General features: G+C 36.7%; 2 protein-coding genes across 3 annotated transcripts; one reads left to right on the forward strand and one right to left on the reverse strand.

The window, feature by feature from the left end:
* Positions 1–1,135: 1,135 nt before the first annotated feature.
* unga (uracil DNA glycosylase a) lies at positions 1,136–5,510 on the reverse strand. Of its 2 annotated transcripts, XM_042757093.1 has the most exons (7): positions 5,281–5,510; positions 4,654–4,824; positions 4,475–4,570; positions 3,576–3,673; positions 3,125–3,213; positions 1,635–1,813; positions 1,136–1,553 (listed from the first exon to the last, which is right to left on the reverse strand). In XM_042757093.1, exons 1-7 carry the CDS (start codon positions 5,377–5,379, stop codon positions 1,413–1,415), a joined length of 873 nt encoding a protein of 290 aa, XP_042613027.1. In that variant the 5' UTR covers positions 5,380–5,510; the 3' UTR covers positions 1,136–1,412. The 2 variants fall into 2 exon arrangements, with proteins under 2 accessions (XP_042613027.1, XP_042613026.1); XM_042757092.1 differs by lacking the exon at positions 5,281–5,510 and having other exon boundaries at positions 4,654–5,247.
* Positions 5,511–8,173: 2,663 nt separating this feature from the next.
* LOC109055937 (homeobox protein SEBOX-like) lies at positions 8,174–9,844 on the forward strand. The gene is made up of 3 exons (XM_019073122.2): positions 8,174–8,589; positions 8,744–8,946; positions 9,020–9,844. Exons 1-3 carry the CDS (start codon positions 8,490–8,492, stop codon positions 9,662–9,664), a joined length of 948 nt encoding a protein of 315 aa, XP_018928667.1. The 5' UTR covers positions 8,174–8,489; the 3' UTR covers positions 9,665–9,844.
* The last annotated feature ends 5,206 nt before the right edge of the window (positions 9,845–15,050 follow it).

Raw genomic sequence — 15,050 nt, forward strand, 5'->3', positions numbered from 1 at the left:
AACACTGACAATGAGAAGCAATAATAACACATCAGCGGCCAGCAAAACTAAAATTATACTTTTTTTTTATGGTCCAGAAAGCTTATACTGGTATATATATATATATATATAGGGGTTTATTTCTTTATTTTTGGTTGTTTTTATTTTTTTTAATTTACAGTCTGGATAAGAAACTATGAGCAAATAAGCAATTTGTTTGCATTATTTCACAAAACAAACAAAGACAATTTCAGTCCTTTGCTTTTTTTTATTTTTGTCAAATATATTTTATTGAAAGACAACGATTTTGAAGATGGATTTGCAATCTTACATTTTTCGAAATTTGCATTTTTCTTTTGTCCAGATAGCTTATATTGATCCATTTTTATCTTTTTTTTCTTTCTAAATATGTAGGTTTTTTATGTGGGGGGGGTCTTTGAAGATGGATTTGCAATCTTATTTTTTTGTTTCTTTTACCTGTACTAAGATTACAATCAAAATTGGAAGACAGAAAGAGACATTACAAACCATCCTTTACAAGACTTGTTTACATTAAACTGTATGACGAAGAAATATATAAACATTACACTAACCAATGATGCATTAATCCATAGGGTTTCCATCAATTTAACAGAGAAAAGGGTGCAAGATTTTGTCAAACTGTTTAAATTTGCTCTTTAAACAGTATTTATGACTTGTTATAAATGTAAAGTAGAAATAATCTCTCCAAGCCATAATCTGACTGTAGGAGCCTCATCTTCTTCTTCTTCCAGAACCAATTCAGTCGTTCTCTATTAAAATCCTACACTTTGAAGTGGGTCAGAGTGTCTCTGATGCCATCTGGGGGAAAAACATGACATAAAATGGCATTTTATGATTACTGCCACTAGAGCCCTACAGGATCCTATGAAGTTTCCTAACTGAGCAAAACAGAATTAGCCAACTTGAAGCTTCAGTTTGCTTCTTTATGCATTCAAAGATATATTTAGACATAAAAAATAAATCTATTTTTTTTTTCTTAAAATTCAAACTGAATTATAACTTAAACATGTATATTCTTACAATTTCAGAAAAATGTAGGAAATGTATATTTGAAAGCAAGGATGGAGGTTTAAAATACCTAAAATTAGACTGTCAAAGCAAAGTACACATAAAATTCTGTAGAAAAATAGTTTATTGTGTTAACAGACAAACACAAAAACATTCAGTTAGTGTTGTACATTTAAAACTACATCGATAACATCTGAAAGGAAAACAGGAACAAGTAGATGGAAAATGGACATGTAAATGAACAGTCTGCCTACTTTAGGAACACACATGTATTCAGAACAAGCACATGGATATTGATTTGCAGGAAATGAACATTAAAAAAACAAAGTTTATTTCTGAAACAGGACAGACAGCATTCCGTCTACAGCCACGAATGGAAACGGTCACAGAGCTTTCCAGTCGATGGGCTTCTTTCCTGATTTCCTCAGCAGTTCATTGGTCTTTGAGAAGTGCTTGCATCCGAAGAAGCCGCGGTGAGCAGACAGTGGCGAGGGGTGCACCGCCTGCAGAACGTGGTGTCGCTCCTTCAATCAGAAAACAATGCCTGTTTGAACTCCTTACTGACCCCGGTTCATGTTCATCTATAAACTAAAACAGATTCACACCTTGTCGATGGCAGCCCCCTTCTTTTGAGCATAAGAGCCCCAGAGAATGAAGACAAGAGCCTGCATGTTAGTGCTGAGCCAGTGTATCACAGCATCAGTGAACGTCTCCCAGCCCCTGTCCTTGTGAGAGTTGGCCTGTTGAGCGCGCACCGTCAGCACCGCGTTCAGCAACAGAACTCCTGCCAAAGACATTCATAAAGAGACGTGCCACTGAGCACACTTACATGCACGAGGGAATCAGCTATCATACACCTAGGAGGAGAAAAGTACAATAGACATGACTTTGGAATTAGCTCAAATTCATATTCAAATGGGAGAATTTTTTTTTTTTTTTTACATATTTTCATATGATTTGCTAAAGTTTCAGCACATGGTAATATTTCATCCACGTAAAGGTGTCGTTTGGATCAGACATTTGTATAACTGCTGAATAACAGACAGATTAAAGTAAATTGATGAATTGTGAAAATAGCAACTGGTCGTGCAATCGAAAGGCACCATACACTGGTTCAGTGCTCCTCTCTTTAATAACATATCATCAGATCTTTAGATTTTTTTTGGTTATATTTTTGGAGTTTTTGTGTTTCTCCAATAGAACAGTATGAGGCAAGACAGGAAGCAAAAGAAGAAGAGAAAGGACTTCATGTCAGAACTCAAACTGCACTACTATGCAGGGCCCGGTAATCATGACTGGGAGCAGCAAGAAAGACACTCAGGATTTGCTATGGTATCAAAATCCTAATCACTAATTGATTTCACTGGTATCTAAAATCTTGGTGTCAGAACAATCTTATTTATTAGAATAAAAGCTTACATTCAGGGTTTCTGCAGGTTTTGTGAAGATAAATTTAAGACCAAGTTAAGAAGAGTTGAGGAATGAATAGATGACGACAAAGAAATGAATCAAAATGAAGTGAGTTTATGATTAAAACAAGAACTAATTTCTGCAAATGGGCTCAGAAAAATGTTCTTTAAGGAAACAAGTTCATTTTTCTGACCCCATTAACATATTTGTTCTTGTGTCAAGCACAAACTTTTGTTAAGTTTCTCAGAAAATAAGATCATGTCTTTACTTTGCATCTCAAATAAGTTTATCTTTCAATATTTGTACTGAAAAAAAAAAAAAAGGAAGACATTGCCTTTTTCCTTCTTGTTTTTTGCATGCAACATTTAATTTCATTTCAGAAACCTTACCATGTATATGGGTCAAAAACAATCAAAACAGTACTTTTTTATATTTATTATTATTTTGATGGCAAGGCAAGTAAAAATCTGAACCACTGGACTTTTCCTTCCATTGCGTAATCTTAGTTTTTTCCTCCTGATTTATTGTGCAATGAAATGTGTTTTTTTGCTGATAAAAACTACTATTTTTAAACCAAAATCTGCATTGCAGTTGTAAAATGGATCTGTGTTTTAACATATCTTGTGTCATCAGTTGTGTAACTATCTATTGACGTGTACTGCACGAAGAGGAGAAAGACACGCACCTTGCTTGGCCCATCCTGACAGATCTCCATGACCGGGATGCTCGAAGCCTTCGATGTCTGAAGCCAGCTCTTTGAAGATGTTCACCAAGCTGTCAACAGCAAAAGTGTCATCAAATCACTGTACTCAAAAACAATCATCTAGTCCCTTTAATAATTTGCTACATCCTTGTGCTTATATGCTCAGTGACATTCAAAAGAACAGAGACAAACACTTAAGCTGCTAGAACATAATTTGTCACTCAGTGGTTGTCTCTTGCTGTATGTAACACAAAATTTAGTATTTCTTTTCTTCTTTTTTGTGCTGTCTGGGAAACTAAAGAAATGCATTCACACTATCAAACTAGCAACTGATACATATCACAATAAGGTAATCCACTCTGAAAAGCTGCATTGAAGTGAAAAACGCTATAAAAATAAACCCTGACTTGACTTGATGACTGCAGGGCGATACCTCGGTGGAGGAGGCACAGGTCTCTGCACGCTGAAACAAAGCCCGTGAGCCTGGTTCGGTCCGTGATAAGGATCCTGGCCAAGTATCACAACCTTCACCTGCCATCACAAGAAAAAATCATTACAGCATTCTTAGAAAACCATGCTGCATTTTAAGAGCAAATAAACACCTTGACATGTTTTGTACAAACGGTTAATGAAATAAATGACTCCAGGGCATGCTCCAGAGAGTCCCGGATGCAACAACAACCAAACAGTGCATAAGCAACATTTACTGACTGCTTTCAGACGCAGCTGCTGATATTAGGAAACATGTGCACCTGCAGAGCCAGAGTCATACACGACCAGCGATTTGACTAATTCTTGTTCTAGAAAGCACTTGAGTGGACGATTAATATTCATAAATAAAAAAATGATCAGAAACAATTACTTCAGAAGATTTCAGTTCACCTACAGCGACAGTATCTGAACTGAGCTGGATAATACCACCATCGCCTTCCGTAGAGACACCTTATAGCTGAACAGAATTAGTTTCATAATTGTTAAAGTTAATTTGTTCTTAACTGTAATTTTAGAATGCATGTATCAGTTTCTAGAAATACATAATCATACACATATATAATATAAAGCACACCTCAAAGAGGTCTGTTAAAGGGATATTTCACCCAAAAATAAGAATCCTTATCTATTTTACTTTACTACCCTTCAGACATTGATGACTTTCTTCTGCAGATCTTCTATGTCTCACAGAAGAAAGTCAGTCACACAGGTTTGGAACAATGTGAGGGCGAGTACATAATGTAAGCTTTCATTTTTGGGTAAACCACGATTGTCCTGTATTTATCTTTACTTAAGTTGGCCTCCCTAGACCCTACCTAGCTTGCATAAGCTCCCACTCACATCTTTGATGTCACAGGCTTGTGTCCAGGTAAAAACTTCATTTTCAGGTGGATAGATGGTGTGTTTTTGCCTCTCCTCAGCAACAAATGACATTAACTGCGAAAGAGAAACTCTGCTGTGTCACTCTACATTTTAGAAAGTTTCAAATGTCAGTTGTTTTTCATGTGCTGGGCGCTTACTGATCTAAAATAGGGCTTCCCGAGCTCCGCGCCGAGCGCCGCCCTCCAGCTCTCTCCACAGCCGCTCGGAAGTGCCTGGTTCCCGGCGAGCCTCTCCAGCGCCGCCGCCTTGTTCCTGGAGATCCGCTGCAGCTGCTCGGGACTCAGCGTCTCCAACTTCTGTTTCTTGCCCTGAGACAATATTCTAGTGTATTTGGTTGAACTCTGTGTTCGCTTGGCAAGAAGACCGAACTTTTGAACATTTAAAAAACCAAGGCATGCTATGCTAGGAAACATGCTTATTTATGGCGTCACAGGAGGTTTTCTGAAAACGCATGTTTTTATAGCATATACGCAAATCATGCATCATATGGGTTTGCATTCGCGACTACACTTTATGAAATTCTGAGTTAACTAAAAAGTGAACAGGAGAGAAATAGAATGTACGCTGTTTGAAATAATCGCCACTAACTTTTGTTTAGGCAAGTGACGTAAAACTACTTCCGGAAGCGTGTAAACTTTAGCGGGAACGATAAAATAGCGAGTGTCAATTCTATGTGTTAAATGAATGACAACATGATCAGCAGATAAATAAACACGACTACTCTCACTCGTGATGTGTCGGTGTGTGCAGCGTGTTTTACTCACATGATCTCCTGCATCCCCTGGACAGATAACTATCTCGTCCAGAGCTCTCTTGTTGGACATGGGCGAAAAAAATGACGTGATACTTTTCTGTCCAATCATTTCCACAAATAAAATCTAGAGTCTTTTAAAAGAAATAAACTTGAAAAGAACAATGCGCGAGATACGGACGCGTGATAGTGTTTGAAGAGCTCTAACTCCCGCCAGATGCCTGTGACGTCACTGCGTGAGGGCGTAACAAAGTAACATTCCGCTTGTGCCGGGTGACGAATAAGATAAAAAGACTGATACATTTAAAACTTGTAACGCGCAAACGTTACTATTGTAACCACACGCTTTCAGTGTGAAGTATCGAGAGGAAGAAGCTCTCTCTGTCACTCAGAGCAGACTGATCATGCTGTGTTTCTGGAACCTTGTGTCTCTGTCTCTTGGGGGACGTAAATAATTTTCTTTATTACAACACAAACTGTTGGATTCAGTCATTTATTATTTATTTAAATAAATAAATTATTTATTTATTTATTTATTTATTTGTATTATTATCATTATTACTTTTACAAAAAAAAAAACTATTTTATAGGTAGGAATAATGTGCTGTCATTTTTTTGACTATAATTCTCAATTGTTTACGATGTGCACAAAAAAAATCTTTGAAATGTTTAAAACTAGTTTCAGTGATTACACTCATATAAATGTTTATTATTATTATTATTATTATTTTTATTGATTTAAAATAATGATCTCATTGCTGTTGTTTTATACTTGTTGGTATAGTTCATTTAAGTTGATTTTGATATGAATAAAAAGAGCCTGGTAGTGTGGCATGGCTGTAATGTTTTGTAGGCTACTTGTTTATTTATTTTATTTATTTTTATTTTATTTTTATTTTTTTTGCTTTACTACTAGCCTACTATTTCTACTAATAGCCTAATTATGATGATGTTAAAATGCTTTCATGAAAATGGGTGATGACACGAGCAGAGGGAAAACAGAAAAGGGAAGAGAGATAAAAAAATGAAAAAGGAATGACAATGAAAAAATACCTTACAAGGTCAGATGACAGTATCATAATAAAAAGAAACCCTAGGCATGTCAACATAACCACAGCGACCCTGTGTGGTCGAATCAAACAGCAGACTATACCAGCGTATTCATAAGCCGCATTCTTTTCGCAATTAAACCAAGTTTAATGGCTTCCTCGAATGTGATCATGACTGTAATAACAATTCTGTGAGGATAAGTATACACTTTAGAATATTAACATGTATTCCTGCTGCACACTTTTTTTTTCCTCAAACGAAAAATGAGAAATATAATGAACATTCTTGTTCATAATGGCACTCCTAAATTTTTCATATATTTAGCAGCAAAAACAGGAGGAAATATTTTACTATTCTGAACAAAGGTAACACCAACAACACTACAGCAAACATTTCACAAAAACTTCAAATGAAACAACAAGACGATGTTCAAAACGGGTAAAGAAATTATTTAGCATTTCTGTGCGATGTTACAGGAACATAAAAGAATAACATAAATAATAATAATAATAAGATAGTCCTACGAAAAGGAGTACTCAAGCCACTTGGTTTGATATTGTAATTTTAGTTTATAACTCATCAAGTGTATACTGTCCAAATAATTTCCTTCTGTAAAAATGAATGAAAAAATAATAAAAATACATAAAATAGGCGATATAGAAAAAAAAAACAAAGAAAGAAAAAACGAAAGAAAGAGAAGCGAGTGCTAAATGTAGATAATGTGAAATGTTAAACAAAAACAACAACAAGCACCCCGACATTAAAATGCTCTCAGATTATTCAGTGATAAATGAAACATTTTGGTAGTTTTGTGAATCGTTGTTGTTTTCTCGTCTGTAACAGGCTTCTGTCAGAGTCTCTGTTCGAGTCCCGACTTCTGCTCTTTCTGATATTGTCCTTCAGTATCCCATACAAGAATCACCGTGTATTAGTTTTTATTAATTAAAAACATGTATACCTTCCACAAATCATATTTATAACAAAACCAGGTCAATACACCTTTCCAGATAACAAAGTGTCTGTGTCTTGTGTCTTTCAGCAGTAGCCTGTAATAGCCTGTACTTGTCTCTGTCAATGGGCTTTTAATATCAAAGCGTCTGAAACAGGCTGTGTGTATTCCAAGCACATGTCCTGGGCTGGATCATATCAGAGTCTTCCTTAAATGTTGCACACATTAAATTAAAAAGTAGGAAGGTGGTTAAAAAAGCTTGTTGACCTGAGAGTGATGGAGCCTGATGCCGACAAAGTTGAAAAACACACAGATTACTGAAGTAATCTCAGGTTTAGATTACTGTTCATTCGTCGCACACCGCTCTTAATCCGCACAAATAATATCATCCTTAGATAATAATATGTCCCTGGATATTAGAAAAATGCATCTAGGGAATATGCATATACTGTAAAAAAAAAAAAAAACTTTTTTATATATGTATACATTTTATTGTTGGCACTTTTTAGATCATTTTATTTTAGTTTTTGACGAATAAAATCGAAACTCTCAGACAAATCCAGCAGGAGTAACATTTCCCCACATTTATTCCCCTTTTATTTCAAGGTAATTGTTCATTTCCTAGAATTTAAGTTGGTCTCTGTTTTCTATTTTATTTATTGGTATTATTTCATGTTGTTTTTGTTGAAACTTTATTTTATTCAGTTTATTTTATAGGATATTTATATATTATTTCTGTTGTGTAAATTTGCATCGAATCAACTTGATCGAACACCTCCAACATTTTCTGTGGCAAAAAAAAAAAAAAAAAAAAAAAAAAAAAAAAAAAAAAATCATCTTGGACGGCCTTTGATGAGAGACAGAAACAGGCAGGTGAAGTGTGTGGTTATTTGCCTTATAAAGGACCTGTGAAGCCGAATCTCTGCTTTCCTGTCGGCACGGCGGCTGCAGGAGATGGCTGCTCCAAGCTGCCAGACATGCTTGTAGATGTGGGGGGATCAAAGTTGAAGGCTTTTCTGTTCCTCTCTGATTTAGGCTGTGCTGTGCCAACGACGACACCTTGAAGGGCGATGGGAGCGAGTGGGTGTGAAAAGGGGCGAGTATAAAGTAGGTGCTGTAAATGCGCTCGCAACATTTCATCCTTGCGCTCGAGCGGGACTGGAACCTCCGAGAGACCCGACAGAGCGCGTGCCGCTGGAACTCTACTGCGCAGATCAACGACCATGGCATTGTTTTTTGACCAATCGTTCGATTTGGTTAAAAAAATAAGCGTGGAGACGGAAAGAGATTTTATTTTCAACACAAGCATGGTCCAGCTGACAGGTGAGCACGTTATCTTTAAACACATTCATGTTGGAATGATAATAAAATAGCGCTACTCCTTCTTATTATTTTCGCCTATTTATAGTTCAAATCAACTATCAAGCGCGTGTGTTTTCTGACAACACTTATCTGAACATTTGACTCTGATCTTTAGATGTAACAACCAAGCATTCGTTGTCTTCTCCTGAACTCGAAAGAAGTTACCATGCTGAGGGGCAAAGGAAGCGGAAGAGGACGATCTTCAGCCGCGCTCAGCTGTCAGAACTGGAGCGCGCGTTCATGATCACGCCGTATCCAGACATCACTCTGCGCGAGCGACTGGCTGCACTCACACTGCTTCCAGAAAGCAAAATTCAGGTCAGAAAACTACAACTATTATTACTTTTATTAATAACTTGTCTTGATTTTACATCTTAATATTTCTTTGCAGGTGTGGTTCCAAAACAGACGAGCTCGCAGTATGAAAAGCAAGAAGTCGAGCGCAGCGGTCAGGAGGAGTCCAGCCAGGGATGTGAGCTCTCACTCTACACCTGGAGCGACCTTTCCATCAACCGATCTTGATTTAAATCCGGAACAAATGTATGGTGTTCCAGAACAAAGAGCCAGCAGAGGCCTGCGTCACCATCAGCAAAGCCTTAGACCAGCTCTCAGTCCCTGGTCTCAGAATCTTCCGCATCCAACGCCATCCACACCAGCCATTTCTCCAGAGCTGCCTGGAGGTCTCCAGTGGGGGGGCAGACAGTCGGAAACACATGGAGCGTCATCTGTCTCCAGCTGCCCATCCGACAGGTTGGCTCATTATTCATTCCAAGGCCAGTCGAGCGGTCACTGGCAGATCAACTGCTTTTCAGCTCACCCTGAAGGCTTCTCTGGACATCAGCTGAAATCTTACTGTCCCGCCAGTCAGGCCATATATTCTTCCATGTCTGTGGACCAAGTGATGCCTACACATCAAACCAGTTTGGAGGAAGCACTGCAAAGACAGGCTCTGACCCACTACCCTCAGACCTCGCTGGGAGACATCTCTGACCTCATTTATAAAGCAGCTGTAGTCACCAATCTGGAAGACTGCTAGAACAGTAGTTTGATTTATTTAACACTATTTTGAACTCTTTGGTGAACTGACTTATGTGTCCTTAAAGTTGTTAATATGTGTTAATGAAACACGATTCCCCTCTTTTTTGCTATTTTGATCATTGCAAATTGTGAAGAACTATAGTTTAGGACTGTCCAACATGACTTTGAAAATGATTCTATTATTGTTATGCAATCTGCAAACTGTAAAAAAAAAAAAAAAAAAAAAAAAAAAAAAAAATGTGTCAGTACGTTTTTTGATTTAATACAGTTATTTTGGTTTTAAACAGTATGTCTTTCTGTAGGAGTGATGGGAAAAATTTTCCTCTGTGTTCTGTTTTTATTAAGATCTTTACATGGTGTGCATTGATATTTATGTAAATTAATCACTTGTTAATCTATTTATTTACATTCACCTTTAACCAATTAAAGGTATCTTTGTCATATATTTTTTGTCATATATTTATATACATATACAAATACACACATTTCTTTTTGGAATGTGTGTTTACACTTATGTTTAAAATAATGTCTGCATCTGACAATACTGATTTCTCATAAGAACGGATCTTGTTTGTTTGCAAAACAACTATTAACTAATACAAAAACATACAAATACACAAATCAGTTTTGACTAATCGTTTATTCATAACATCAAAAACATTTTCATGTAATCTTTAATATAATCACATGTGATATCAAATGTGTTGCAGTGGCAGGATAAAGAAATGAAATCTAAATTCTACCTCACCAGAACGAAAACAAAACCTGGGAATAAACAGTAAATGGAAAAAACAAAAATCAATAAACGAAAGATATATATATATTTTTAAAACCTCAGGGCTCATGTTTTATCAGCTTATGGGTCTTAGATTACATTTGGATTTGAAGATCCAAACAGTATATTACTATCGAAGTAATTATGGAGAAAATAGCAGGGACCTCCCAGGTTTCTGGACACTGATCCCCATGTATCATAATCATCTCCACAGCAAAATAATCTTCAAATAAAATAGAAAAAAATTCTCATAATCCTAGTGTCAAATCTACAGTCGTTCTCTGTTGTGTGTGTTCCTGATGCAGCTACATCCTTTAATCCAGGAGAAGATATTGAAGGGATATGTGCTTATTTTGTTAGAATCAAAACAGGAACTATAATCATAATCATATACAGGTTGATCGGTACACAATGTTAGGTGATCCTGAAGAACTCATTTTCCTTTTAAGACTCCAGATCATTTTTCCATTACAGCACAAGATGGCAGTACAGCCAACCTTTTATAATAATAATAATAATAATAATAATAATAATAATAATAATTATTATTATTATTATTATTACTATTTCTTGTTAAATTTAAATAGTATGTATAGTAATATACAGAATAGTAATAATGTTAATACCATGTATCCTAAAAATCAGTTTTATGTCAGTTTTATTTTACACCCCTGGCCTGGTGTCTAAATGTCTTTCTTTGGTGACAGCCTGGTAATGATCGTGTTTGTCCTCAGTTTAAGCACTGTGTCTGTCCTCTGTGTTAATTAAAACACTATTAAAACACCTCAATACACTCTGACATAGCCCTCCATTAAGCTAAACAACAAGCTAGTCTGGCGTCGGGGTAAAATAGCTTGATGCAAGGATGGAAATGTTTGTAGAAACAGTTTATTAGAAAAGTGATAGTTTTAAATTCTATATTTGACCTTTATGGAAATCTTCTATATAATACAGAGGTACACACACACACACACACACACACACACACACACACACACACACACACACACACACACACACAGATTGGTGTTGGTGCTTTATGGGGACTCTCCATAGTCGTAATCGTTTTTCTACAGTAACATTTTTACTTTCTATAGCCCTACACCAACCCTACACCTAAACGTACCCCTCACAGAAAACTTTCAGCATTTAGTATGTTTTTAAGCTTTTGAATTACAGGTACACAGGTAGTGTCCTCATAAACCACCTTCATATTTTAATATCTGTGTCATACCCATGTCACGCACACACACACACACACACACACACACACACACAAAACACCCCAATTAAACATGTAAAAGTAAATCATAATTTGTATCTTGAAATTTTAATTTCTAGCTTTTAAATTATCACTATAAGGCTGTACGACTGCTTAGAAACTCATAAAGTTAAAAGAAATGTAATGAGTGTTTGGTATTAAGAGACCCTCATCACAGTCAGCACATGTTGAGCATTACCGCGTCGCTTCTCTCGCCTCACTATTAACTACAACCAAGAAACCTGCGTGACATCTAGTGGCAAATTTATGCAACCGCATCACTCTTAGTTTAATGAATTCGGGAACACTAGTCTCTATTAATATATGTTCCCTAATCTGAAATGTTATACCATGAACTCTTTCTGTAGTCAATAACAGTGCATGAAAGAAATAAAGAGCGTCGCAATTTGTTATAAATCAACAATTTCACAATTATGTGAACAATACTAAACTGCATATTAAACGAAGGTGAGAAAACACTTAATAATGACAATATGAACACTATAACAGAATGTGTGTGTGTGTTATCCCTGTCAATTCCTGTGTCTAGCACACTTAGTCCTTCAGCTAGAGGTGCTCATGCTGATGCCTGGCTCATGACCAGAAGGTGGGGTGCATGAAAACTGAGCTGTGCGTGCACTTTCAGTAATTCAGATGAGGCTCTGTTTCTCATAACATGTAGTGTAGCATGGAGGGAGTCCGTCTCTGTTGATTTCCATGCTGCTGATTGTAGAACAGCTGGCTGAATCACACTTGTCATGTCCTTTTCTTTAAGGAATGGATCAGTCTCAGGTGAAGTGAACCGAGGCCCTGAGTTGTCGGGGTTAAAGTGTCACATCGACTGTCCCAAACAGCAGTCTTGAAAGGGCCCACAATGTGTACTGCCAATTTTTCACAAGGTGCTGAGGGCAAAGGGAGGTGCTGAGGGCACAGTTTGGCACTCTTATCCAAAGACAGACATGAGTGTGTCCATATTAGGCCACCAGTCGATTTCACACATTATTAATTTCCCTTAATAACACATTGGCTGATGCGTCATCAACCAGCACATGCTAAACTAATATCTAAATGTGCTACAGTTTCTAAGTAAATGCGCATTGTCCTTTAAGGGGGGCATCTTACCTTGCTAGATATTTGAAACATTGCAGTTTCTCGAACAGCGTCGGGACTCGGCTGTGATTCTGTGCGTGTCTGCGGCTGGGCCACGAGGCGCCGCTCAATCACTGATCACAGGCTTCTGGAGGAGACGTGGACTCGGGATGGGACGAGATGAGGGAGTGAGGGAGGGAGGAGGGAGGAGGAGGGCGCGGAGCACGTGGCTGTTTCAGGGCACTGCAGCCAGGGGCGTAATATCCGAAGGGCACCAGTGACAGTTCTGGCACTGTGAGTCAAAAAAAGATGGCTTGTTTTAACCCAACTTTGGGTCAAATATGGACTAACTCAGCTGTTTGGTTACGTTTTTTTAAATACATTTTTTAAACGTTGGGTTAGTCCATATTTAAACAACCCTCTGTACTCAAACTATACATATATATACTTTAAATAAATATACACTGTTTTTTGTTAGAGAGATGTAAAACAAACCAGGCACAGCAAAAACAGCTTGTGAATTACTCGGTTGCTTGAGGAGCCTTACAGTCGGTTTCCCCATCATCTAATCAAATAGAGTTGTTCTTGCGTTTCACACTGTAGGGGACTAGAGATAGGCTGTTATTTATTTATTATGTGACTTTCAAATTGACTCTCATTTAAACTTTTCAGGGCTGGTCGATATGATTTTAAACCTCAATATGTGTCATTTTAATAATGGCGTAATCACCTAATCTGTTAGCAATTAGGCTTGTCACTTCATCTGAATGTTATACATCAAAACCTGACAGATCTCATAATCCTCAGTATGATCCCACGATGAATTACTAACTTAAGTTTAAAAACTGCGTTACCCATGTACTCACATAAAGCGATTTATCAAATCAGTTTGGTCGTTTATTTCGTTTGTCCTGCAGGACTGTACGGCATTACAGCGTTATGTATTTATTAACAAAACATTAACATTGTGAATTCCTGTGAAGCTACTTTGAAACATCGCAAGCTATGTAAAAGGTGAAAAATACTTAAGAGCAGGAAAATCTTACCCAGCTAATTGTGGAAAAACGAGAGCACGATGTTGTAGAGCTTTGGAGAGGTTTAGTTAAAGAAAATGCACGTGTAAATGAACATTCCTCTTTTAAGACAATGGCAATGCAAGAAAATAAAAAATGAAACTGACAAATAATGTCTTGAAAAATGTACACTCTAAAAATGCTTGTTCCAACCCAACTTTGGGGTCAAATGTGGTCTAACCCACCAGTTGGGTTATTTATTTTTTTTATTAAAATTTGAACCCAAAAGTTGGGTTAGTCCATAATTGACCCAAAGTTGGGTTGAAACAACCCAGCATTTTTAGAGTGTACAATTACAGAGCTGTGCCTGTTTTGAAATATGAGATATTCTGCTAAATATTTAGACTGTTAGGTCGTTGAAATAAAAAATAGTTAAATCCAACCAAAAGAATCAATTTCGCATGCCTTATAAATCAAGAAAAACATTTCAAAATATAAGTCTAAGATATATTTGCTGCCTGGTATTGAAAAGGTTTTATTTATTTATTTATTATTTATTTATTTATTCATTTATTAATTCATTAAATATATTCCTAATCCCGCTTAGAGTCTGTCTGTTGTTGCTCACCTCAAAACATGACATTTGCTAACAAATAGCACCACCTAATTTCACAAAAATGATCTTAAATAGACAGGAAATTTGACAGTATGGGTATATTAAATATAATTGGTACATTATTCCTCTACAACCATACAGAGACCGTTGTTATTTATTTGAATGAATCTTCGCTTGTGCTCCAGTCTCATCTTGGGACAGGGGCACAGGCTGCTTCTCTATTATGACCCCACATTACGAAGATCTATAAATCATTAAAGTATTTATTGGTCTTAAAAACAGGTTTCAGTTAAATAATTCATTTAATAGACCGAGCTACAGAGAGCTCTACAAATGATGCTGCTCCTGCACGTATAACACTAATAAACACCTGCTGGCAAAACATTACTGCATCTCTGGAAAGATCAAATATAAACTGACATACCAACTTTATATAATGATAAAGCAATGAGCAGCTAACAATAAATTAGCTACTACAAGGAGGAAAAGGGAGATTGTTTGTAAATAACGTCTTTCCAAAGAAATATATCTCCAAAAATGCTCTCTCTAATGTGTTTTAATGTAGGCCAAGCAAATGAATGGAGCTGGAGAAATATTGACAATATTACTTAATCAATTCGTTTGGGCTGG

Source organism: Cyprinus carpio, chromosome A5 (genome assembly GCF_018340385.1).
Source record: "Cyprinus carpio isolate SPL01 chromosome A5, ASM1834038v1, whole genome shotgun sequence".
NCBI classification, from domain to species: Eukaryota; Metazoa; Chordata; class Actinopteri; order Cypriniformes; family Cyprinidae; genus Cyprinus; species Cyprinus carpio.

Coding starts and splice junctions, on each gene's coding strand:
- unga (XM_042757092.1), bottom strand. CDS start 4,929: ATGTTTCCTAGCATAGCATGCCTTGGTTTTTTAAATGTTCAAAAGTTC. Junction 1,814..3,124: donor GTCAGGATGGGCCAAGCAAG/GTGCGTGTCTTT, acceptor TGTCTTTGGCAG/GAGTTCTGTTGCTGAACGCG. Junction 1,554..1,634: donor AGGGGGCTGCCATCGACAAG/GTGTGAATCTGT, acceptor TTCTGATTGAAG/GAGCGACACCACGTTCTGCA.
- LOC109055937 (XM_019073122.2), top strand. CDS start 8,490: ATGGCATTGTTTTTTGACCAATCGTTCGATTTGGTTAAAAAAATAAGC. Junction 8,590..8,743: donor AAGCATGGTCCAGCTGACAG/GTGAGCACGTTA, acceptor TCTGATCTTTAG/ATGTAACAACCAAGCATTCG. Junction 8,947..9,019: donor TTCCAGAAAGCAAAATTCAG/GTCAGAAAACTA, acceptor ATTTCTTTGCAG/GTGTGGTTCCAAAACAGACG.